Consider the following 25,072-nt stretch of genomic DNA (forward strand, 5'->3'; position numbering starts at 1 on the left):
TTCTCTTATGTCTATAATTTTTGCTACATCAGTTGGGAAGAAGAGCTGAAGAATGCAAGCTATACGTGCTGCTAAGCAAGCGGGAAGCTTAGAAAAAAACTGGAGCAAAACAGCAGAGATGTTGCTTCTTCTCACAGGTCAGCTCCTATGACTTCCTTGATCCAGGGAAGGTAGTTGGCGATTCGGGTATAAACCCCAGGAGGGAAGTCAAAGCCAAAGGACACCACGCCATGTACCACGCCGTTGCACACCATGGGGCCACCTGAATCCCCCTGGGAAAGGAGAGAGGACAGAAGCACCATTGCAGAGAAGATCTAGAACAGCCTCTTGTGAACTTCTGGGTTCAAGTCAGCAGTTTGGGGTGATTTTGAATTTCTTGTGCCTTTTTGGACCCCAAAACCCCAGTTGGGCAAATCAGACCCGGGAAGAATTTTGCACCATTTCCTGTTCTCACCAAACTGTTCACATAAAATGTATGCGTTTTACAACCTCATGTGTGTCAATACTCATTATAATGCTGACAAATGATATACCCTGTACATGTAATCTCATATGAGATGTATGCACTATAGAAAGGAACTGACAAAGCCAATACAAGAAAGCAAAGAGCCAAAACCTTTGACAAAGAAAAGCACCACATTTCTATTTGCTTATTCCTCCTGGCAGGCTCTTCAGCCTGAAGGGTGTGGTTCATACCTAAGGAGCTTCTACAGCTGTGGATGTGTGACTGCATCAGAGCTTTTTCTAGCACAAAGGCATGCAATTCTCTCTCTACACAAGAGTCTCTCGACACAAGGCACAAGGCACAGGGACGCTCAAGTGTAGGGAGACACAATGTTAGCCAGGAAGTGTAATTTTAAAAGACAGAGCCGGCGGAGATCATTCCTCAGAGGGTTTGTTAATTTAAGCTTTGCCTCCTGGAAGGGGAGGTCAAATTGACAGAGCCTTGGGGGAGGCGAAGATGAAATTAACAAAACCTCTGAGTAACAATCTCTGCCGGCTCTGTTTACCTTCTTCTGTCAACATCTAATAGTTGGCCATCTGGCCCCACGGATTGCTGTTTGAGTTGTGCAATATGTGTGCTGCTGTCTTTTATAAATTGTTTTATATATTTAGTGATGTTTTTATCTGGTTTTAAAGTAATATGTTTATGTAGTTTATATATGTTGTATTCCGCTCTGAGCCTGTTTGTGGGGAGAGTGGATTAGAAATATAATAAACCAATAAAACTACACTTCCCGGCTAACATTGTGTCTCGCTACACTTGAGCATCCCGTGTAAGATGTCTTGTGTAGAGATTTTTATGGACCCTGTGATTATCACACAGTATCATAGAACCTCTGGATGGGCTACAGTCAGGGCTTTTTTTCTGGGAAAAGAGGTGGTGGAACTCAGTGGGTTGCCCTCAGAGAAAATGGTCACATGGCCGGTGGCCCCGCCCCCTGGTCTCCAGGCAGAGGGGAGTTGAGATTGCCCTCTGCGCCGCTCGGCGGTGCGGAGGACAATCTCAACTCCCCTCTGTCTGGAGACCAGGGGGCGGGGCCACCAGCCATGTGACCATTTTCAAGAGGTTCCGGAACTCCATTCCCCCGCGTTCCCCCTGAAAAAAAGCCCTGGCTACAGTTGATATAGATAGTAAGAGACCGGCTATGATATATATAACATGCTGAAGCAACATCTGTACTCATCATGAGACGTGAACCTCGGGCTTGCTATGTTTTGGGCTCCTTCAGGAGCTGATGAATGCAATTTCCAGATCTGGCTTCTGCCACAGCCGAGTCCCGTGCCCCTTTTGCTTGGCCCTGCCGCTACCAACAAAGCTCTGCAAAAACAGAGCCTCCTTTTAGAAATGTCAACTCTGAAAATGTCAATGTCTGAAATTTCAGGTCTGGTTTTTAGAATTGGTTGAGGTTATAGAAATGGTTATAGAAATTGGTTATAGAAATGACATTTGAGGCATCAGGACCAGGCCTTGGGCCTCAGCTCTCAAGCTTAGTCTCTCTACATGTTACAAAATACCTAGGGATGCTCAAGTGAACCTCATTTCATGTGTCCCCCTCCAACTTCCCATGCACTTGCTCAGACAGTCACACTCCAATTTGTTCCACAGGAATACATTCAGGCATTCAATATCAGTTCCTCCTCAAGTGCTAAAAGTATCCCAGTTTCCCCACATCCATTCACTGAAATGCAGATCTTGACACTTTGTCATGCCTTAAAGAAATGCAAATTGGCAAGTCAAAGGAGCCTACAGTACTTGTTCTTGCAGAGAAAACAGAGCTGAATTGGCTCTTTGTCCTCTGGAATTACTTGCAGACGGGATCCCCGTAAAGGGAGCTCCCATGAAAGCAGCATGCACATGCACCAAGCCTGCATGTGAATTGAAGACTACACATAAAATCCTAGGCAATTCGCAACGTGTAGAGAGACTGTGAGAGAAGCCCTGAACACTGCATTTGAAGTAATGTTACTGTCCAAAGAGAGGCTTTCTCCCTTAAGTCTAGAGTTATCTCGTTAAAGTTGATGGCAATGATTTTAATCATCCTAAGTTTCCACATCAAAACCTGTGGTTTCTTTCTTTCTTTTTCATACCCTAAGCCTCAAGATCTGCCGTTCCCAGCACTGACCTGGCTTGAATCCCGAAGCTGGTTGGCGCTGCCAGCACAGATCATTCCGTCGGTAAGGTATGGGAAAACGTCAAGGCATTTCCTGCGGCTGACAATCGTGACATTGGTCTCAAAGAGTGTCTTTGGAGATCTGTAACTATCAATCAGACCCCATCCTGCTAAGTTGCACACTGTTCCTCCAGGCAGGTCACTGCTGGATGTTGGCAAAGGCACCACTTGGACATACTCGTTTAGGATAGCTTTGGACGTCAGCTGGGGAAAAAAGTGAGAAAGTTTAATGGTCCACTGCTCATTGTGAAAGCCTGTGAGAGATCTGGAAACTCGTGCAAAAATGTGGATTTGTGAAGAACCCAGGTTTGAGTTTTAAAATGCAAGTTTCTAGTCCTCGTGATAATGGAGAGTGTGTGTGCCTGCAGAGCTAAGCGCACCACCTTTTCTAGAACAGACTTGTCTAGAGTTGAATTCTTTTTTTACCCTGCCTCCCTTCTACAAAAGAAATATCCCACCTCAGGTTTTTTTCTTCTCTGAAAAGCGGTCTTTTACAAATTAGTGACAGGAAAGCTTCCATTTGAATAAGATCCAGAGGAGTTAGCTGTGTTAGTCTGTAGTTGCAGAATAGTAAAGAGTCCAGTAGCACCTTTAAGACTAACCAGCTTTATTGTAGCATAAGCTTTTGAGAACCACAGCACTCTTTGTCAGATGCATTTGAATAAGAAGATGCATTTGAATAAGAACATTTCTGTTTTACAAAAATCAGTGCTAGAGGGTGCCCTTCCTCCATTTGACCACTAGTGCTCTTGCTTAGATCTGCCCATCCATGATTCCCGGGGATGGATTTATCAAACTTGCATGCTTAAATGCTCTTGGAAACAAAGGCATTTTATCTATTACAACTCTGAGTAGAACCAGAGGAGTTAGCTGTGTTAGTCTGTAGTTGCAAAATAGTAAAGAGTCCAGTAGCACCTTTAAGACTAACCAACTCTATTGTAGCATAAGCTTTCGAGAACCACAGCTCTCTTCATCAGATGCAACTTCATTGTAGCATAAGCTTTTGAGAACCACAGCTCTCTTTGTCTGATGATGCATATGATGAAGACAGCTGTGGTTCTCGAAAGCTGACAACACATCAGATGAAGAGAGCTGTGATTCTCAAAAGCTGACGATGCATCTGACGAAGAGAGCTGTGGCTCTCAAAAGCTTATGCTACAATAATGTTGGTTAGTCTTAAAGGTGCTACTGGACTGTATGATTTTGCAACTCTGAGTAAGAAGAGGTTCTTAAGGAGAAACTACAGGAAACTCAATATTGGCAGATTTTGCAGTTGAAAATATTTTCTTTTCTGTTTAGATTTCATAGAGTTCTCCACTGTTTTGCAGCCAGCATCACCTAGTGAGGGAAACAGGCTTCAAGCCCTGCAAATTTGCAAAGAATTCCCAGGTCCCAAATAAGTTTGCAAAGAATTCCCAGGTCCCAGATGCATCTGACAAAGAGAGCTGTGGCTCTCAAAAGCTTGTGCTACAATAAAATTGCATCTGAAAGAGAGAGCTGTGGCTCTCAAAAGCTTATGCTACAATAAAGTTGGTTATTCTTAAAGGTGTTAGTGAACTCTTGACTATTTTGCTACTACAGGCTAACACAGCTAACTCCTTTGGATCTATAAGTTTGATGGAGTTTGCTTTAAAAATGTCCTTCCTGGCCTCCTGACATTTTCCCCCATAGGGAATAATGGCTGGATAAACCAGGGATTCTCTAACAGGATCAGAGCATCTGCCCCAGATTTGAGGGATATCCATTTTTTTTTGAGAAAGATCAGTATGGACAGCCATGTTAGTTTGTCTGTAGCAGTGGAAAAGAAAGAGTCCAGTAGCACCTATAAGACTAACAAAATTAGTGGTAGGGTAGGAGCTTTCGTGAACCACAGCTCACTTCTTCAGAACTGTTAAGTGAAGAGGGGAGAAATGTGAGCTGTGAGTCACAAAAGCTCCTACCCTACTACTGATTTTGTTAGTCTTGTAGGTGCTACTGGACTCTTGCTCTTTTCCATTTTTTTTTGTATCCCTGAAACCTGGATCTGGATCACCCCCATTTTTGGGCGGGGTGCACACCTCTATTTGAAATACATTACCTTCAGCAGAAGAATATCATTTGAAATGGAGATGGGGTTATATTTTGGGTGCTTGTGGTACGATTCAACTCCAAACACCTGTTGAGATTTTTCGATGGCATGAAGTTCATGTGCTCCCAAGACAACGGTGAGTTCTCTGGAAGTGGAACATGGGCACAGATCTGTTAGCATTCAGTGGTAAATCTATCCATTTTCTCTCTCCTCTCTCTGACTGCTGATCTGCATGTGGTTGAAGTTTCTAATTCAGAAAAGTTTGAGAACTTCTTCCGGGTACTACTGTATGTTGTTTGGTGGTTCCTACTTTGGGACACAGGGCTTGGTCTACAAGTGGCAGCAACGTTTATTGCAACTATTTTCTAACCCAATTTACCTCACAAGGTTGGTGGGATGAAAAAATGAAATTTGACTGATTTTGAACACATTTTAAACAATACACAGAGGGAGAAATAGGGGATGGTATCTAAAATATATGCTATTCTGCTCTCTTATCTAAAAATTACTGACTTACCTTGCCAATCCAAATGGCATCAGGATTGCAATATCGAAAACACACAGGAAAAATGGGAGGAAATCTGGTCATCTTCAATATTCACATCAAAAGTAATTTCTATAAGACTGCAAATGTTTAAAATCATTCACAGGTGGCACCTGACGCCCAAAAGATTGTCTACAGTGTCATCCTCTTGCTCTTCCCTGTGTTGGAAGGGTTGCAATGAGGTAGGATCCTTCTCTCATTGTTGGTGGGGTTGTCCACAGATAGCCACATTTTGGAAAGAAATATTGGAAGTAATAAAACAGATTACGAGTTACGATATTCCATTATCGCCTTCAATTATATTTCTAGACCAATGGAATATTCCGCAGATCCCAAAAGCTATCAGGAATCTTATAGCAATATTTTTAGTTGCAGCGAAATCAGCGATAGCTTCAGTCTGGAAACTAAAGAGTCAACTAAAGAGATGTGGCTCTCTAAGATATGGGACCATTTCATCCTAGATAAGATTAATGATAATATCCTCAATGCTGAACGCTTTCCTGCCAGGTCTAATTTCTATGAGAAATGGTTCCCTTTTCTTGAATTTATAGACATGCATGATTTACATCCAAAAATAAGAATTGCTCAGACGTTGACTCCGTTTTCTGATATTTGGTAATATTATGTATGCTTTGTTTAAAAGTTATTGTAATATTTATATTCTTCAAAACTTGTAAACTATTGTTGATTAGTTGTGTTACAGTTGATGTTCATTGTTAATTTTTATTTGTTGTATGTTATAAAGCTTAATAAAAAATAAAAAAAAATCAAAAAATGAGATTTAAAAACCCCAAGGACCTATGCTCCTTAGACGAATTGTATGACAAGAAAGTCCTAAAGGGATTTTGGGAATCCTTCATTTAGTCTGGAACTGTTATATGCATGCATTCATCTACAAAATATAAATGTCCTATGATCTAATTTTAGAGTAGCAACTCTGGCTTTGACTTGGGGTGGGGGGGGGAGAAAATTTTAAAAGATGTTTGTCTAGAGGCCAAACTGCACCTTTTGTGCCCCAAATCAACCCCTCAAAAATGGCATTCCCTCAGTTTTTTAATTTATCAAAATCTATGTCTATCCTCCCCCACTTTTCCATCATCCTTTGAGGATCACCCTTTATACACACACACACACACAGAGAGAAAGAGAGAGAGAGAGAGAGAGAGAGAGAGAGAGAAGATGAAAAATTAAAACTGCAGATATTGAGGAAATGATACTGCTGGGCCTGAAACAGCGTTGCCAGGTCTGGATTGGGAAATTCCTGGAGATTTTGGGATAGAGCCCAGGGGAGGATGGGACCTCAGTGGGGATAATGCCATAAAGTCCTCCTTCCAAAGCAGCCCTTTCCCCCAGGGGTCTGATCTCTGTGGTCCAGGGATCTGTTGTAATTCTTGGGGCTGGACGGTGCTGCAACCTTAGCCTGAAACAAGGCACAGCAATAGGAGCACAGCGCGAGGCTGCGTAGAGACTCATGCCCCAAGTAACTCGGCAGTGATGCAGCTGGAGGGGGAGGCCCCCCTCAAAGGGGCCCTGCCAGCATCAAGGCTGAAGGAGCTCTTCGTTGTTTCTGGGGTGGGCTTGACAGGACTTACTCCATGCAGTGTGCTGCAGTCATGACCCATTGGGGCGCCACCAGAAATCCGCCACAGCCAAAACCAAACCCTGACATCTTCAAGGCGGCCATGTAAGGTCTGGAGTGAGGCTTGGCTTCCCGGCCGCCAATGATCTGACTTCGCAAACGACCTGCAGAAATGGCAAAGAGACTTCAGGTGTGTTTTCTCTTAGCTTCAGAACATTGCCCATACATATAGAGTAACATACATTTGTTTTTTTTTTAAGGCAAGGAGCGCTGTCCCTGCCCTTCAGTTGGTATAAAAGTAAGAATGGTGTCCCCCTCTCCTTTCACTAGAACTTAAGGCTATCTGATGTACCTGTTTGGCTACAAAAACTCAGGACCATTCAGTAAATCTCTCTCTCTGCTCAATGCTTGGCTGACTTTTATAATTGGCTGCTCCAAACTTCAGAAGCTAGCAACAGACTTAGATATTTCAGAGGGTGGGTCTATCAGAAGCCGCCATTAGCTGCACCAGTGGAGGTAGACTGCACTTGAGCAGGCAGGCTCTCTATTTGAACAGCCATTGCAAACAGCAGAGAAAAGCTGCTACCTTCAGATCTGTCCATAGGCTTCCCAGAAAGACCTAGCTGACCACCACTGGAAACAGGAAGCTGGATCTAGATGGCCCTGTGACTGCGTCCTGCTGGGCTTCCATTCTTTTAGATGGTATACTTGATGTACTAGCTGAGCCGAGCGCCTGCTTTCCCATTCCTTACCAGGTTTGGCTAAGCCACAAGACAGCAGAAGCAAGAGAAGATGCTGGTGGAAGTGCTTCATCTTGATGTCCAGTTCTCCTGGGTGAATTGCAGGCTTCAGGTGGCAGCTGCTCTATCAAGCTGGTTTTATAACTGCCTCTTGACTTGATTCGTCCAGCAGGAAGCCACCTAAGGCAGCCTTGTGATCGAAGCGGGGTGTCCCAGCACACACGGTGGCGGGCATCTTCAACAACCGTCTTTTCTGTGCGGGTGAAACGGCAATCTGATATCAGGCGGATGTGTGAGATCTGTCCTGAGAACAGCCGTGATGTTTGTGCAGCAGTTCACCAGGGCTTGTCATAAGTGCCATTTCTTGACGGAGGGACTATAGAAATTGGAATGTAGTGCACTTAAACAATAAGCTTTTCAAAGCCAGAAAGGGAAGAGCTGTATCCTAGTGGTTAGAGCACCAGGGTTGAATGCCGAAAGTTCCAGGTTCAATCCCAGCCATAGCTATGCCTGGGAGCAGAAGAGAACCTTTTTTCCCTGTTGGAGACCCTGAAGAGCTGCTGCCAATCAGAGCAGCCAAAAGTGGGGTAGATGGACCATTGACCTAACTGCCTAAGGCAGTGTATGGCAGGGGGTGTAAGAATATTGAAAGTTTGGACAACACCTTAAAGTCTAACATTTATGTCAAATGAGCTTTCATAAGTTGGATGTTTGGGGACCACACTGGGAAACAGGAGCCCCGTGGCGCAGAGTGGTAAGCTGCAGTACTGAAGCCCAAGCTCTGCTCACAACCTGAGTTTGATCCCAGAGGAAGCTGGGTTCAGGTAGTCGGCTCAAGGTTGACTCAGCCTTCCATCCTTCTAAGGTTGGTAAAATGAGTACCCAGTTTCCTGGGGGTAAAGCAGGGCTTTTTTTCAGCTGGAACGCAGGGGAATGGAGTTCTGGCACCTCTTGAGAATGGCGCGGAGGGCAATCTCAACTCCCCTCTGTCTGGAGATCAGGGGGCGGGGCCACCAGCCATGTGGCCATTTTCTCCGAGGGCAACCCACTGAGTTCCACCACCTCTTTTCCCAGAAAAAAAGCCCTGGGGTAAAGTGTAGATGACTGGGGAAGGCAATGGCAAACCGCCCCATAATAAAAGTCTGCCAAGAAAATGTCATGATGCGACCTCCCCCCATGGGTCAGTAATGACTCGGTGCTTGCACAGGGGACTACTTTCACCTGTTTTTTACTTACTTAAGGAGGGAGATTAAGTGTGGGGGGTGTTAAGGCAGAGAATGAATTCTATCAGGAACCTTTCAAGGGTAAATCTGTGGGAAGGAAAAAAAGAGGTAGGTTCACACCGGAAAGATTTGTGACAGAAGTCTTGCTTGAACACCTCCCCACCTTCCCTTTAAGTAACATTCTTGGTGTAATCTCCACATATATGAAGAAATGAGCTGTGACTAACAAAAGCTAATACAGAAATCAGCATTTAAGGTGCCGCAGGACATTTATTTTGCTATAACTTTAGTAGTTGTGCTATAAGAAGCACAATGACTCCTTTGCAATCATCAAAGCTTGATGTCCAAGTGCTAACTTTGCACACACAAAGGTTGCCAATTTTGGCTTGGGAAATTCCTGGGGATTTGGATGCAGTGCCTGGGGAAGGCAGAGCTTAGGGTGCGGGAGGAGCATGGCGGGGAAAGTGGTACCATAAAGTTCACACAAGGAAGAAGCCGTCTCCTGCAAGGGAAGTGATATCTATGGTTTGGAGATCAGGGCCGATTCCAGACGACTAACCTGAAGGCGCTGCATGCCGCCATGTTCTGGATCGCGACGGGGAAAACGCGAAATATCGCGTTTTCTCGTGTGAGTTTGGTGCGACGTCGCGCCAAACTAGTGCGAGAAAACGCGATATTTCGCGTTTTCCCCGTCGCGATCCGGAACATGGCGGCATGCAGCGCCTTCAGGTTAGTCGTCTGGAATCGGCCCAGGTTAGTCGTCTGGAATCGGCCCAGCTGTTATTCCAAGAGGACTCAAGGATCCACTTGGAGGCGGGCAACCCAAAGGTTCCCAGTTCTTTCTGTGATTTGAAACGGTTCCCCAGTGCCTCTTATTTCTTCTCCAGGGAAGATATACCAGCTGCCAACATGGGGTTTTTTTGTGTTATGCTCTCATGAGACAAATAAAAACAAGAGTGGTTTGGGCGACTAGTTAATTCCAACTAGTTCCCTTAGTTCTCACTTCTAGTTCTTTTTTTAAAAAAAATATAATTTTATTGAAATTGTAAAATCTATAACAACATTGAGATAGCAATAGATAGCAATAAATAGCAATAACAATAATATTAGTAATAACAATAATTAATATAAACAATGTGTATCTCTCTAAAAAACAAGAAGACATATCTAGTTATATAATTGCTTTTGGGGGGAGAATATGTTAACAATATCAAACGTGGTGCTACAATATATAAGTCCCTTACATATTTGCATATAAATTAAAGATTTTTTATCCAGGTAGAGAACTATTAGTTTCTAAGTAATCAAAGAAAGGGAACCATTTCTCAATAAAGTTCGTTGTGTTCGGGAAATGTTCTGCTTCATATAGTTCATCATATAGTTTTTTGGAGATATAACGGCCCCATATTTTAGAATACCAATTCTCTAGAAGTTCTAGTTCTCACTTCTACTGCAAGTGAGGAAATTCCTGAAGATTTGGGTTAGAGCTTGGGAAGGCAGGGTTTGGGAGGGGTATAATGCCACCGAGTCCACCTTTCCAAACATCCATTTCTTCTAGGGGAACTGATCTCTGTAGTCGGGGGACAGGAGGAGAGCCCCCATTCTCCTGGCTTTCCACAAACGATGCAAAACCAAATAATTCAAAAAGGGGTTTTACTCACATAGGAGGGCTGCATTGTAGGGAGGGGGTCTCAGATGCTTTGTTAATGAGTTAGGGACCATAGACTTTACCACTATGTTGCCTTACATATTATCTATTGCTTTTAACATGTACTCCTATGTACTACCACGTGTCATGTATACCAGCATCCATGCCATTATTATGTTCTGCATATTATGTTCTGTATGTTATAGACCATGCCATTGCTGTTGTGTTTTGCATTTTGTTCACATGTTGATATTATGCCAACTGTAGTTTATGTATTTTACAAGATTCCTCTGAGAGTGCCTAAACTGCTAATGCTAATTTCCAAAGAAGCAAGTGGCCTCACTGTTAACTCTAAGAAATATGCGCTTTCACTTTTGCATGGCCTTGAGCTGGAGATGCAGCTGCTAGCTGAAATGTATCTGTTTCACAGAAGAGAATGATTCCGCACTGTACTTTGGTCTAGACTAAACTAATCCTTTCCCATGTAACTTTTGAGATTTTCACGCCTAAATGCAAACTGCCCAAAGGACGGGAGAATGTCCCCTATATCAATAGTCCTGTTGTTTGAATAATCACTTCTACCAGTTTCCACCTGAGTGTACACCTGAACTGAATAGATCTCTGAATAAAGTTCTTCAACCAATACACTGGTGTGCTCTCTATGAGGGGCTTGGGGATCTATCTGCCAGGGACTGCCACCCTTGGACTGCCACCGCACTTCATGTTGTCTAATGTCAGTCCTAGAATTGTTTATGTTCTGTTTCAGCATATCTTCTACTCTGTGTTGGATTCTTGCTAATGCTATGTCTTTCAAACTTGTCTATATTTACCCTATGGCATTGTTTATGAAATTGTCCTTGATACTGTACAGAAATGTACTTGATACTGTTTGTACTAATCTCATACTGTGTCATCCTCCTTGAGTCTCAGTGAGAAAGATGGATTATAAATGATATAAATAAAATAATTAAATTAAATAATTCTAGGAGATCTCTGGGCCAACTCCAATGCCCCTGCTACAGCCCCAATCAATTCACTATCTGTTTCTTTAAACTCTCTTTTCTCACCCAAATTAGGATCTGATATTTTAAAAAATGTGTTAGAGAACCATTCATCGACTTTCTAGCATCCTGTCCAGTTGGGGAAACATTGATTTTTTTTAAATGAAAACGTTCCAACCAAATTTGGTGTCTAACTGCTGCTGTGCTGACTCAGGCCCCATTCCATCCGGAGAACAATTCTGTTCAGCACTGATAAGATGCCAGATGATAAGTTTAATTGTTAAGGATACGATTGTCAAAACTGAGCTCAGAAGATAATGACTTTTTACAGATAACGTTTTGCAAATATCCTCCCGTTGATCTTTGCTGCCTTGCTAGTATCAGATTCTGCGTACACCCACCCCCACCCCCACCCCCACCCCCAGCATATTAGACGTCAGCCCTCTTAACGGTTGATTTAGCCCCATTTGTTGAAAGTCGCAAGAAAACTTCCATTTTGTCTGTAGCCAAGATTAAAAGTTTGGGAGTGGATGGGAGGAAGGAGGGGGGTCTGTGCTGAATGGCTAAATGCTAAAACTGAGAAGAGGAAACTTAGTCTTGGCCAGGTGAGGACATGAAATCCTGGCTCAGTCATTAAGCTTATCAGGGCTTTTTTTCTGGGGAAAGAGGTGGTGGAACTCAGTGGGTTGCCCTTGGAGAAAATGGCAACATGGTTGGTGGCCCCGCCCCCTGATCTCCAGGCAGAGGGGAGTTGAGATCGCCCTCCGCGCCACATGGCGCGGAGGGCAATCTCAACTCCCCTCTGCCTGGAGATCAGGGGGCGGGGCCACCAGCCATGTGACCATTTTCAAGAGGTTCTGGAACTCCATTCCACCACATTCCAGCTGAAAAAAAGCTCTGAAGCTTATTAATGCCTGGGGCTCTTAGAATCGGAGAAGGAGGGAAAGCTGAAGCCTTTACTCCTGCTACATTCTGAAGCATAATCAGACCCTATTTGTTGCTTAAGGTCAGCACACTTGTGACTGCATGGGGACTCCCAACTCATCACGTAGACAGGCCCTCAGTAGCACTGGACCATTGCCATCTTTGAGTAGATGGGGGTAATGTTTCTGTATAAGTCCACCATTATTTATTTCGTTATATGATTTATGGTCTGCCTTTCTCACTGGGACTCAAGGTGGATTACCTAGAGTGAGTCAATACGGTCAACAAGAAATCTGAAAACAGAACCAAATGGGTAGTTGTGTTAGTATGTCTGTAGCAGTAGAAAAGAGCAAGAGTCCAGTAGCACCTATAAGACTAACAAAATTTGTGGTAGGGTAGGAACTTTCATGAGTCACAGTGAAGACTCATTTGTTCATTTTTCCCAAAACATAAAGAATCAGCACTTGTGCAATGCCATCTCTACCAGTGTAACCAAAATGACATCATCGAGCGGGAGCACACAGCCATTTGCTCTGGCTGCTGGCCGGTGGTGAGAGATCTCCAGGTGGACTGCCTCATACCTATCACTTCACACTACTTACCTGCTCCCGGAATGTTGCGAAACATCACGCAAGAAACGCAGAAGATAGCATCTTCTCGCGAGAGTTTTGCGCAACATTGCGCAAAACTCTTGCAAGAAGACACTATCTTCCACGGTTTTTGCGCGAGAAGATGCTATCTTCTGCATTTTTTGCGCGATGTTTTGCAACGTTCTGGCAGCAGGTAAGTAGTGTGAAAAGGGCCCTGGCCAGAGTGGCTGGTCAGAGTGGCAAAACTCCCAGAGTTTGCCCATCACTAGTGGGTGCCATACAAGCCTACACACAAGAAAGGTTCCTTATTTCGGTTCCGGAAGTAAATCATCCCCAGCATTTTAAACTGTACCTTGAGATGTGCCACTGCTCCAGGCTCCCTCTCATCCTTGCAATTCCCAGACTTCTGATAATTGTCCCCTTTACCCCCCCCCACATTGATTTAATTAATTTCTATCCTGCTTTTCTCCAACTCAATTGGGTTCAAAGTGGCTTTCATCAAATTAAAAACTGTTGGTTTTTAGTAAGGGTGAAGCTACAAGTGACGAATGACACTTGAACAGCAAGTGTATTTCTCCCTGTTCACTTGCGCTCCACTCAATCCACTTGCCGTTCAAGTGTCATTCGTCACTTGTAGCTTGGCCCTAAGTTTCAATTCTTCTGTCATAAAAGAGTTAAGATGATATTTGTGTTAGTTAATAACAGCAAGTTTAGTACAGGGCCAATTAGGTGTAGAATAGACTCTTCCCACCCCAAAAGGGGTGGTATTATTCTCAATGCAGTGACCCTAAGATTGACCAGGGCTTTTTTTTCAGGGCGAATGCGGGGGAACGGAGTTCTGGCACCTCTTGAAAATACTTGGCAATAGTGCCTGAAAATAATATGATTTCAAAGAATCCTGTGTGTTTCTTCCTCATTTCACTCTTGAGAGTTCTACCACCTCTTTTCCCAGAAAAAAAACCTTGAGATTGACTATTGGCCGATCAATTTATTGGGGGGCAATTAGGCTTTCCTACATGTATGCAGGGATCAGTTACAGTGTTAGTTGCAGTTAGAGTTACAGCAGGGCTTTTTTTCTGGGGAAAGAGGTGGTGGAACTCAATGGGTTGCCCGCAGAGAAAATGGTCACATGGCTGGTGGCCCCACCCCCTGATCTCCAGACCGAGGGGAGTTTAGATTGCCCTCTGCGCTGCTCCAGGGGGCGGGGCCACCAGCCATGTGACCATTTTCAAGAGGTTCCGGAACTCCGTTCCACCGTGTTCCAGCTGAAAAAAAGCCCTGAGTTACAGACAGGGCTTTTTTTCTGGGAAAAGAGGTGGTGGAACTCAGTGGGTTGCCGGCAGAGAAAATGGTCACATGGCTGGTGGCCCCACCCCCTGATCTCCAGACCGAGGGGAGTTTAGATTGCCCTCTGCGCTGCTCCAGGGGGCGGGGCCACCAGCCATGTGACCATTTTCAAGAGGTTCCGGAACTCCGTTCCACCGTGTTCCAGCTGAAAAAAAGCCCTGAGTTACAGACAGGGCTTTTTTTCTGGGAAAAGAGGTGGTGGAACTCAGTGGGTTGCCGGCAGAGAAAATGGTCACATGGCTGGTGGCCCCTCCCCCTGATCTCCAGACAGAGGGGAGTTTAGATTGCCTCCGGCGTGGAGGGCAATCTCAACTCCCCTCTGTCTGGAGATCAGGGGGCGGGGCCACCAGCCATGTGACCATTTTCAAGAGGTGCCGGAACTCCGTTCCACCACGTTCCCACTGAAAAAAAGCCCTGGTTACAGAGATGAACACGTAGAGAGAAAGTAATGAGACAAAAGAGAGAGAACAAAGGAACAAGATGGAGTTTAGTTAGGCTCCTTGTTATTTTCTTTCCATGTACCCTTTACCCTAATTTTGTAGTAAACTCTTTTTATGAGAAGCTAAAAGCACCCGTCTTTGCTGCTTCTTATTTTGCTGTGTTTTTTATTCACTCTGCTAAGCTTCACCAACATGAACAAACACAATCTCATATAAAAAGAAGCAGACTCCACTCACGAGCTAACAAAAGCATGAGGGGAAAACTCTGCTTTACAGAACTTCGGAAATCATTGCAGAGTTGGGGGCTTTCCCCATATCCTTGGGAAATAGGATTGCCTGGAGAGCTCCTAGAAACACATCTCCAGGCTACAGAGATCAGTTGCCCTGGAAAAAATGGCTGCTTTGGAGAGGGGACACCACGGCATTATACCCGTCTGAGACAAAGCTGAAGTTGGTTCCCAGTTCCTTATTTGCTGTTCCTAGTTCCTTATTCGCAGAGCAAAACACAAATATTGGGGGAACTTGAAAAGCTCTGCACCCCAAAATAAAGATTCTAGGAGCACATATCATACACCTCCATATTCAATAGACTCGGCCCTCTAAGAGCCAAGCTACAAGTGACGCCTTACACAGGTTGGACCCTTGTCAGCTTACCTCAAGTTTTGATGGGAAATGTAGGCGTCCTGGTCTTGCAGCTGTAATGGAGAGCCAGCCTCTAAAACCAGGACGCCTACATTTCCCATCAAAACTTGAGGTAAGCTGACAAGTGTCCAACCTGTGTAAGGCGTCACTTGTAGCTTGGCTCTCAGTGGACATATACTGGGTCCTCCTATGGCCAGTTCTTAACAGCTTCAAAGTAGGGTTCCCTCAGAACAAATCAATAAACAGAAAGCTGCATCTGAAAAATATCTTTGGATCACCCCAAAACACATAGCCCTGAAATCCAGAGAATATCCTCTACAAGAGGAAATATACTGGTGCTGATCCAAACACTAGTTTTGGAGCTAAGACCTCCTATGAGGCTTGCCTGCTAGAAGCTTGTATTGGGAATTGCTGTGAATAAGGAACTGGGACAGTTCCTTATTCTGTACCCCAAAACAATCTTAGCAAAGACCATTGCTGATGACTTGAGTGATAAAAAAATACATGGTGTGATGATCAGAACTGCCTTGTGGGCAGATAGGAGGTCATATGAAGGGTTTTAAAGGTTAAACAGCCACACTTTCAATTTGAGCCTGGAAGCAAACTGGCAGCCAGTGTAACAATCTTTAACTGGTTGACATGTTCAGGATGTTTAGCCCCCTCCTGCCCCCTCAACTGTCTAGCTGCTGCATTCTGCAACCGCTATAGCAGCCCCATGTATAGCATGCCACAGTATAATCCAGTCTCAAAGTTACCATAACGTGGACTAGCAGGGCTATCTTAGCAGAGTCCACGAAAGGGACAATTTCATGCCATATGAAGTTGAAAAAAGGCATTTTTGGATCTGGAGATCAGGGGGCAGAGCCACCAGCCATGTGACCATTTTCAAGAGGTGTTGGAACTCCATTCCATCGTGTTCCAGCGGGGGGGAAAAAGCCCTGGTTCTATCAATTATCAGCAGGAAGATTGGGTTGAATTTTTGCCTTATGTGGAATACAGCTACAATAACAGTTGTACACAGCTCCATTGGAGCCTCACCATTTCAGGTAACCCAGGGTTTTGAAGGGGAGCCAATGCCACTGTCGGGAGCAGAAACTAAAGTGAAGAGGGGGGGACTTGAAAGGCTGGTGGACTAAAATAGTTGCCCAGCAGCAGCTGGTTAAACAAACTCTAGGAAAAGCCAAACTGGATTACAAAGAACAAGCTGATAAAAAATGCTCCCCCCCGGGACTTGAAACCAGGGGATACTGTCTATGTGTCAACAAAAAACTTAAAAGGGGCGCAGCCGAGTAAAAAACTGGGTTGGAAATACCTGGAACCCTTCAAAATGACCTGTTTGATTAATGATATAATGGTTGAGCTTGATATACCCCAAAATCTAAGGCGTGTGCATCCTGTTTTCCATTTTAGCCTTCTCAGCAAGGACCCTGGACCTGACGAACAGCATCTAGATCCAGCGTCCCCAACTCCTATCATGGTGGATGGGCAACCGTGAATCCTGGACTCAAAAGTGAAGCAGGGGGTGTTGTACAATCTGATTCAATGGAAACATTTTTCAAAGATTCAAGCTGAGTGGGTTAAATGCTCTGATGCTAGAGCTAACAAATTGGTTCAGGCTTTTCATAAAAAATACCCAGAGAAGCTGGGGGAGGTTAAGCTTTGGGGAGGCAGGATGTCAGGTGCTGAGCATCACCTGTCTCACCCAGCAACATCCTGCTGGGCAAGCAACATGCCTTTATGATTATACTTAAACTGCAAATGGCACAGACGTTGTCTCTCGGACCCACAGTGTGAAACTATACAAGGGAGCTGTTTGTTCCTCCTGTTCCTCTGAACTGTACCAGAGGCCTCCCTCCTTCCAGCTGGGAAAAGAGCTTTCATGGCCTTGGAAAATCCTGTATATCACTCCTGCTGTTTTCTCACTTAGATGCTGAGCTAATGAACCATTAGATGGGGGGGGGGTTAGAAATTGCCCTTGCTTTGAATGCCTATATATGTTTGGTGTTGGCATGTAACTGGCAAAGATGGAGTATTAGCAGCTTTCCAATAAAGAGCTTTTACTGCTTGAAGTGAAGCCTTTTGAGAGTTGCTTGGCCTCCTTACCACTGAATCTTTGATAATGCTCTGTCTTTGTAAACTTGTATTTATTTACCCCATGACATTGTTTATGGAAATATCCTTGACACTATGGAAATGCCTGCCCTAGTCCTGCTACTGATTGTACTAATCTCACACCATGTAATCTGCCTTGAGTCTCAGTGAGAAAGGGGGACTATAAACGACACACACAGACAGACAAAATATCAATAACATACTGAGAGGGCTTCCAGTACATTTCCCCCTGAATATTTTCTGCGAAACCTGCTTCCTTGTTTTGTACATTTATTTGGCACCCCTCAAGCAGACCTAGGATTCCATACAAAAAAGCTTCTGCTACCAGTATAAGAGAGCTTTCATCTCCCTAATTAGTGCCAATATCACGTAGCCCTCCTTAGCTCTCCAACATGAAGTACTGGGCTTTAGCTTTTGAACAGGAAACACCCAAACAGGCTCACCTAGAAATGACTGGCTCCGTCCCCTATGTTAATGGGCAGCCTTGAACTCGGTCCACTTAAATCAGCACCTGGTGTATTCTCCTGTAATTGAGGCTACTACTCTAACCTGGTCATAGATCCAGAGGAGTTAACTGTGTTAGTCTGTAGTAGCAAAATAGTAAAGAGTTCATTAGCACCTTTAAGACGAACCAACTTTATTGTAGCATAAACTTTCAAGAGCCACAGCTCTCATCGATGAGAGCTGTGGATCTCAAAAGTTTCTGCTACAATAAAGTTGGTTAGTCTTAAAGGTGCTACTAGACTCGTTACTGTTTTACTGTAACCTGGCAAATGGTTGGCCCTCAGTTGACCTTTGACCCATTAACACACAAGGATCTCAGTACTTGGAAAAAGTCAAAGGGTCTCTCTAGAGGTGCAGGTTTTGAAAGAGCTGGGTCTGGGTTTCCCAGCCACACAGCAGTTAAAAAGTAAATGGCAGTTAAAAAATAAAGGCGAGCCCAAACAGCCTTAGGACGCATGTGCAAGGACAGGGGGGAGGGGCCTACGTTGGCAAAGGGGGTGGGGAAAGGGCCAGCTGCATGCGCTGCTCTGTGCACCTCGGGGGGAGGGTGTACTTTGAGTCTTTGACTTCTGGAAAGCAGCTGGTTAGTAAGCTCACTCGGGCAGCAGAATACCATAACAAAAAGCCAGATCTGAAATGCAAGAACGCTTTATTTCATGAACCATACAGCAAAAGGGATACAAAGTCCGTTGACTTCAGCAAGAGCACTACGTTGGGGGCATGCGCAGAAGGGGTAGGGGAAAGTCACATCTGATACCCTGAATGTTTATATTCCTTCTATCTGGTGCACCCGAGTAGTTTACTCTTTGATGAGCATCACTGATTAAAGGGCAAGAATAAAGAACTGTTCCAGAGGAAAAGGTAAATGGGGTCTAGTTGAAGACAGACACCATACCGGCAGGTCAGTGCAAGGTAGCTTGAAACTGTTCTCATGGCATTCGTACAAATACAACTTTCTTTAGAACAGAGCAGGGGCGGGGGGATGATATTCTGGAAGTCAATGGTGCAAAGTACTGATTGGCTAGCATCTCGATGTCAACATCTCCCTGTCTCGTCTTCCAATATTGTGTCTGCCTTGCAGAATCAGGGTCATGTGACACTCTCCTCTGGGGGCGTAAAGCAGAAACTTCAAGAAACTTGAAGGCGGCTGATGATCCCGTCTTCTCTCGGCCTCATCCCATTACCTTTCTGATCCAAGGAAGGTAGCCAGCAACACGAGTGTAAATGGATGGTGGCACATGGAAACCGTAGGAGACAACTCCATGGGCCGCCCCGTTGCACACCATAGCACTTCCGGAATCCCCCTGAGAAAATTAAAAATAACAGATAAACAAAGACACCTTGGTTTCAAGGGGAAAGAAATTTCACAAGCTGCCATCCCTACAGGAAAGAAGAGGCTTGCACAATTCTGTCTATGGAGTTAGTGGGCCATAAATGTAAGATTGTGTCACCAGTGGCTCTTGCAACCCCAAAGATATACCCAGCGAGGAGGCTTCCTGTTGCAGCTCTGCAGGATTTCAGGCTCCTGCCTCACTACCATCTAATCCAGTCAGCCTTAGCTGCACAAGTGGGCGGTTCTGGCACACATCAAAATTGGGAGTGAATGATTCATTCCGTCATGCTTCATGCAGAGATGCCAAAGAACATTCCCCTCGAGCCAGGTGCCTGTTGCACCTCTGCACGATGCAGTCTCTCCGGTCAGGGGGACATCTGTCCATCTAGTTCACTTCTATCTTGTCCTTCCTCCAGGGAGCTCAGGACAGTACAGGATGGTCCTCACTTGCCTGTCTTGATCTTCACAACAAACCCATGAGGTAAGTTAGGCTGAGAGGGCGTGACTGCCCACAGCTCATCCTGTGCGGTTCGTAGCTGAGTGGGATCATCCTGGATCTCTCTGATCCTAGTCAAACACATGAACCCCTATATTGTGATGGTTTTAGGACCACACCCTTGTCAAATGTTGTTAAAAGCTGGAACCCCGACTGAATAGCACGATACAGATATACTGTTATACCAATATGTGTATCAGGTTCCCTGAATTCTCTGCTTTGATTTGTTTTTAAAGTAGGTCTCTATCCCCTTTTCTTGAAAAGGAAAACAACTAGAGATTTTGTTCTTGTTCTTTTTAATGAAAGCTGAGAATTCAGAGAACCTGATACATATATTGGTATAGTGATATACCAATATAGCAATCAGGGAAACTGCTGTGTGGAAGCCCCGTTGCTGCTGGGCTGTATTGGTCACTGCAGAAGCAACAGGGAAACAAGGGACAGTGAAGAGATGCCAAATAGCCATTTAGGCTAACTGGGCATGTCTTAAAACCTCCCAAGGTACTGAGGGGTGCGTGTGTTGCGTCTCCACTGGGGGGAAAACCAAGATGGAGGCACTCACGTTGCTGACATCACAGAGCTTGGTGCGGCTTCCTGCGCAAACCATCCCATCGGTGAGTTCTGGAATGAATTGTTGGCATTTCCTGCGGCCAGGGAGCGTGACGTTGGTCATGAAAAGCTTTGTTGAAGGCTGATAGCGGGCATCGATTCGTCCCCAGCCGGCTATGACACATTCTGTGCCTTTGGGGAGATCATCTTCGCTTTGTGGTAGAGGAATGACTTGGACATACTTGTTGAGCTTGGCTTCACGATCCAGCTGTCGGCAAGAATTACAGAATATAACGTTTGTGCTAAATATTACCTGCCCTCTGTAGTCCATGTTCTCTATAAGCCACTGGAGTAGTTTTCATGTGCCAGAAAGAGGGGAAGGAGCTGAGGGTTAGCTTTGCCATCCTCCAGTTGGGGCCTTGGAATCACAACTGATCTCCAGGCAACAGAGATCACTTCCCCTGGAGAAAATGACTACCTTTGGAGAGGGAATTGTATAGCTGTATGGCATTATTCTCTCCAGAGGATATCGTCCCCAAATCCTGCCTTCCCCCCACCCCACCCCCCAACTCGTCACGCAGGAGCTTCCAAACTTGTGTGACTTGCAGGGAAGCAATGGGTGACCTCTTCTCAAAGGGAACATGTCTTGTGATTCTGGAATGGAAGTAGTTGGAAGATGAAGCCACACCCCAAGCTGAGAAGCACCAGAAACAGAAGACGTTTGGAAGACAGACATTTCAGACATTTCAGAAAAGTGGCAGTCACTTGGGGGAGGGGGGCGTTGTTTAGGGCACACACTTCTCCTGGCAAGCTAACCATTCCTTTGTTATTCCTTAAACAGCTTCTGAGTCAAGACTGAAACGAAGAGAGGATCGAACTGTGCTGGAGATCACAAATTGCTTGATGAATCCCCTGAGCTCATGCAGCCCATAATGTGCCACCCGTGCATTTTCCAGTATAAACAGACTCAGAGCCAAGCTACAAGTGATGAATGACACTTGCCTGGCAAGTGAACAGACTCACGTGTATTCCTCCCTGTTCACTTGCCATTCACTTGCTCTCCGCTTGATCAAGTGGAGGGCAAGTGGAGGGCAAGTGAACAGGGAGGAATACACATGACTCTTCACTTGCCCGGCAAGTGTCATTCGTCACTTGTAGCTTGGATCAAAGTTTACTTTCAATCCTCTTGCAAATAAAGTTAATTTCTCTGAAACTCGAATATTCTGCCTCCATGATTTAAGTTTTTGCAAATAAGATAGTATTGTATTATAAGAAGGCATACTTTCTCCAGCGGTGTCTCATTACAAGAGAACTGGACTGAAACTGTAAAGGATCCCTGGAACTCCCTGCCACTGAGGAATCCAGAATATGTAATGTTAGAGAATGCAGGATCGGGGGGGGGGGGGTGATGATGAGGACAACGACGGGGAGGGTTCCAGTTAGTTGACCTTTCCTCTTACCTTCAGGAGAAGGATGTCATTGATTACCATTCTGTGATGTCGCTTGTATTCTGGATGCTGGTGATAGCTTTCGACACCAAACACTTGCTGGGTATCTTCTACAGCGTCCAGATCATGAGCTCCCAGGAGGACTTGGATGTCTCTTGGGAAAATAATAGGAAGACAAAAAGCAGGTTTGGACCCAACGCCCTCGCTCAGGCACAGAACAGGCTCAAGGGAAATCCAGTGCGCGTATCTTTGGTGCGCAATTGTGATGCACACTGGAATTCAGAACGCTGACTGCACAACCTCTCCCAAACGCCTGCCCCTCCAGTCACTGGCTACCACCGGATGGACCTTCGGGAATCCATAGGATGACTCACCCATTGCAGTGGGCTGCGGTCATCACCCACTGAGGGGCCACCAGGAAGCCCCCACAGCTAAAGTATCCATTCTTCTTCAGAGCTGCTGCGTAAGGTCGAGAGTGTGGTCTGGCTTCGTGCCCCCCGACAATCTGGCTGCGTAGAGTGCCTGAAAGACACAAAACGGGATGAATGGTTTGCTCCTCAGAAAAGCACAGGTAGGCTTTTAGTCTGAGAGAGACCTGTTCATAAGAAACACCGGAATCCATGTGCTGGATCAGGCTACACAATGTCTGTGCGGTACTGTTTTAGCCCAGCTTTCCCCAGAGGAGCTCAGGGTAACACGCTTGGTTCTTTCCTCCACGTCCTTTTATCCTTCAAACGACCCTGTGAGGGAATTGAGGCAGACACTGGCTGAAGGTCGCCCTGTGAACACAGCCCTGTGGGGAAAGTAAGCCACTTCTTCCAATACACTAGTCCACTACACCAGCATTCAACCCTGGCTAGCCAAAATCCTTGGAAAGCTCCCCAGGAAAGCGTTTTGCACCCTCCATTTCTCCAGCGATTCCAGATTGACTGCTTCCATCCACTTTGGTTCCGTTTAGCGTTTCTTGAATTTGTCTTATGAAAAGGTGCGTGTGTAAAGGGCCATCACTGACTGATGGCAACCCAGAAAGGGGCTTTCCAGGCAAGTGAGCAGCAGAGGTGGCTTGCCGTTGCCTTCCTCTGCAGAGTCTTCCTTGGTGCTCTCCTACCTAAGTATCGACCCTGCTCAGCTCCTGAGAGCTGATGAGATTGGGCTCTACCATGCCACCATCCCTCCCTGCCTGAAAGTAGCCTCTGTGAATGCATTTAACCCATTTTAAAACATCAAAGCAATAGTACACCCCACCTTCAGATTTGCTAAAGAAGTCCATCAATAAAGTTATGCATCACGAGTGCCAGAAGCCTGGTTCTGCCAAGATATAACCATCTGCTTTGTTCTTTCTCCTTGCAAAGTGCTTTGGTTCACCCCGCCCTCCCCAAGAGAGACCCCTGGCATACTGGAGCACACGGAAAATTCATCCGGTGCAGCTTTCTCCAGCTCTGTCGACCAGATGCCTCTTCAGAAGTCTACAAAGGGCAGGAAGGCACCAGCATCCCCCTTTCACACTTGCATAGCGAGATAGACAGCCTCTGCACATGGAGGCTCTTGCCTGGTGGTTACACCCTCAGATCTATGAATTTGCCTTTGTCAAAAAAAAAAGCTATTGAAAAATTACTGCAGCCCGTGACAAATAATTCCATAACAGAAGTGCTGTGTTCTCTGAAGAACAATACAGCGTCAAAACGGGAGAAGAAAGTCTGCAGTCTCCCCAACAGCCACCTTCACTGCAGCCCTGGAACCTGCGACTCACCCCCGTGGGCCAGCTGGGCCGCCAGGAGGAGGAAGCCCAGACCCAGGCACCGCTCCATTTCTGGCTCTTTCCCTTGCGTGCTCCTCTCAAAGGGTCGCGACAGGATCTGCCTTGCTCTCATGCTCGCCCTTTAGAGACCAGCTAGTGACCGTTGGAGAGGGCGGGGGGGGGGCGTTAATCTTCCCGCCAGGCGTAGCTAAGATTTCTGCCTGCCCGTAGATAGCGATGATCAGGATGAGAACTTCGGTGCTGGGGTGGTGGTGGGAGTGGATTAGAAATTGTTGCAAAGAAAGCCATTTGTATTATGCGTTCAGATTTATTGGTGCCCTCTCGATTCCACTCTGGGATGATCGTGTGGAAGTATCCTGCTCAGCCCCCCAAATCCACAATCGCTTGGGTATCTGTTTTGCTCCCACACCCCCTTTTGGAATGTAGCATCAGCAGGATCCGCCTCTATTCCCACCCATTATAGGGGGCTATAAGATAAAAAGGGCATTTGGGCCCACAGAGGGTCCCATACCATCTCCTTATACTTGCACCCCCCATTAGATGGGTGTCTTGGTTCTTCAGTTGTACTTAACATCTGTTCATACTGATGGGTTGCACAGCAGTACGAGCTTTATGGGGAGGGGTCCCAGACAAGCACCCTGTGGACTTCTGATCTCTAATTGTTAGGAGAGGACGATTTAATGCTGGCCCTTTTCTCAGGTTTTGGAGGGCGACAAACCAGAAAGTTAGCAAGGTAAACAGGTCAGGGTCTCTGCTTACTCCTTATTGCCCTGAACTATCCTTTGATGTGTAGATTGCTACTTTCAGGACTTCGTCCTTGTGACATCCTTCTCTGCCTCCCTTTGCCACTCAGCTAGAAGCCCAAGCAGACAAGACACCTGATGCGTGGATGACAGGCGTCGGTTTCCCACAAGGTTCCATGGGAAGTGTAGTGAGAAAGAACCTCTGCCAGGGAGGAGAGGGAGAGCATCCTTCTTCTGCCTGCCAGAGGTTCTTTCTCGAGGCATCTCGTCTTGTCCGCTTGGCTCCTTCTCACCACCACCAGCTCCCCTAAAAGCCCTCTTCAGCCAGAGGGAACTGGGCGCACTGGCGGCAGCGAGAGGTACTCCTTGTCTTGCTCCCACAACTCCTTTTGGAGTTTAGCATCAGCAGAATCTGCATCTATCCACACCCATTAAAAGAGTTGGGTCTGGGTTTCCCAGCCACACAGCAGTTGAAAATTAAAGAGAGTCAGAATGCCTCACTGCGGGGTGAGGGCGCGGTGGCGATCCACTACACCAGGAAGGCGGGTGGGGAAAGGGCCAGCCGCATGTGCTGCTCGGGGCTCCTTGGAGGAAGGGTGTACTCTGAGTCCTTGACTTCGGGAAAGCAGCTGGCTAAAAAGACCAGTGAGGCAGCAGGACACTAAAAGAAAGAGCCAGATCTGAAATGCAAGAACACTTTATTTCAT

At 45.7% G+C, this 25,072-nt stretch overlaps 1 protein-coding gene across 1 annotated transcript; it reads right to left on the bottom strand.

The window, feature by feature from the left end:
- Positions 1–23,694, bottom strand: LOC129329906 (kallikrein-11-like). Its single transcript, XM_054979642.1, has 10 exons — positions 23,614–23,694; positions 22,238–22,385; positions 21,876–22,017; positions 20,429–20,683; positions 19,213–19,341; positions 7,619–7,730; positions 6,880–7,030; positions 4,753–4,888; positions 2,628–2,879; positions 1–272 (listed from the first exon to the last, which is right to left on the bottom strand). Exons 1-10 carry the CDS (start codon positions 23,669–23,671, stop codon positions 132–134), a joined length of 1,524 nt encoding a protein of 507 aa, XP_054835617.1. The 5' UTR covers positions 23,672–23,694; the 3' UTR covers positions 1–131.
- Positions 23,695–25,072: the final 1,378 nt, after the last annotated feature.

Source organism: Eublepharis macularius, chromosome 5 (assembly GCF_028583425.1).
Source record: "Eublepharis macularius isolate TG4126 chromosome 5, MPM_Emac_v1.0, whole genome shotgun sequence".
NCBI classification, from domain to species: domain Eukaryota; kingdom Metazoa; phylum Chordata; class Lepidosauria; order Squamata; family Eublepharidae; genus Eublepharis; species Eublepharis macularius.

Bases quoted from the DNA above. Each gene is read 5' to 3' on its own strand.
- LOC129329906 (XM_054979642.1), bottom strand. From the start codon at position 23,671: ATGGAGCGGTGCCTGGGTCTGGGCTTCCTCCTCCTGGCGGCCCAGCTG. The intron at 19,342-20,428 runs GTGAGTGCCTCC...TAATTTTCTCAG, and splicing joins AGCTCTGTGATGTCAGCAAC to GGGGATTCCGGAAGTGCTAT. The intron at 7,031-7,618 runs GTAAGGAATGGG...CCATTTCTGCAG, and splicing joins TTGTGGCTTAGCCAAACCTG to GTCGTTTGCGAAGTCAGATC.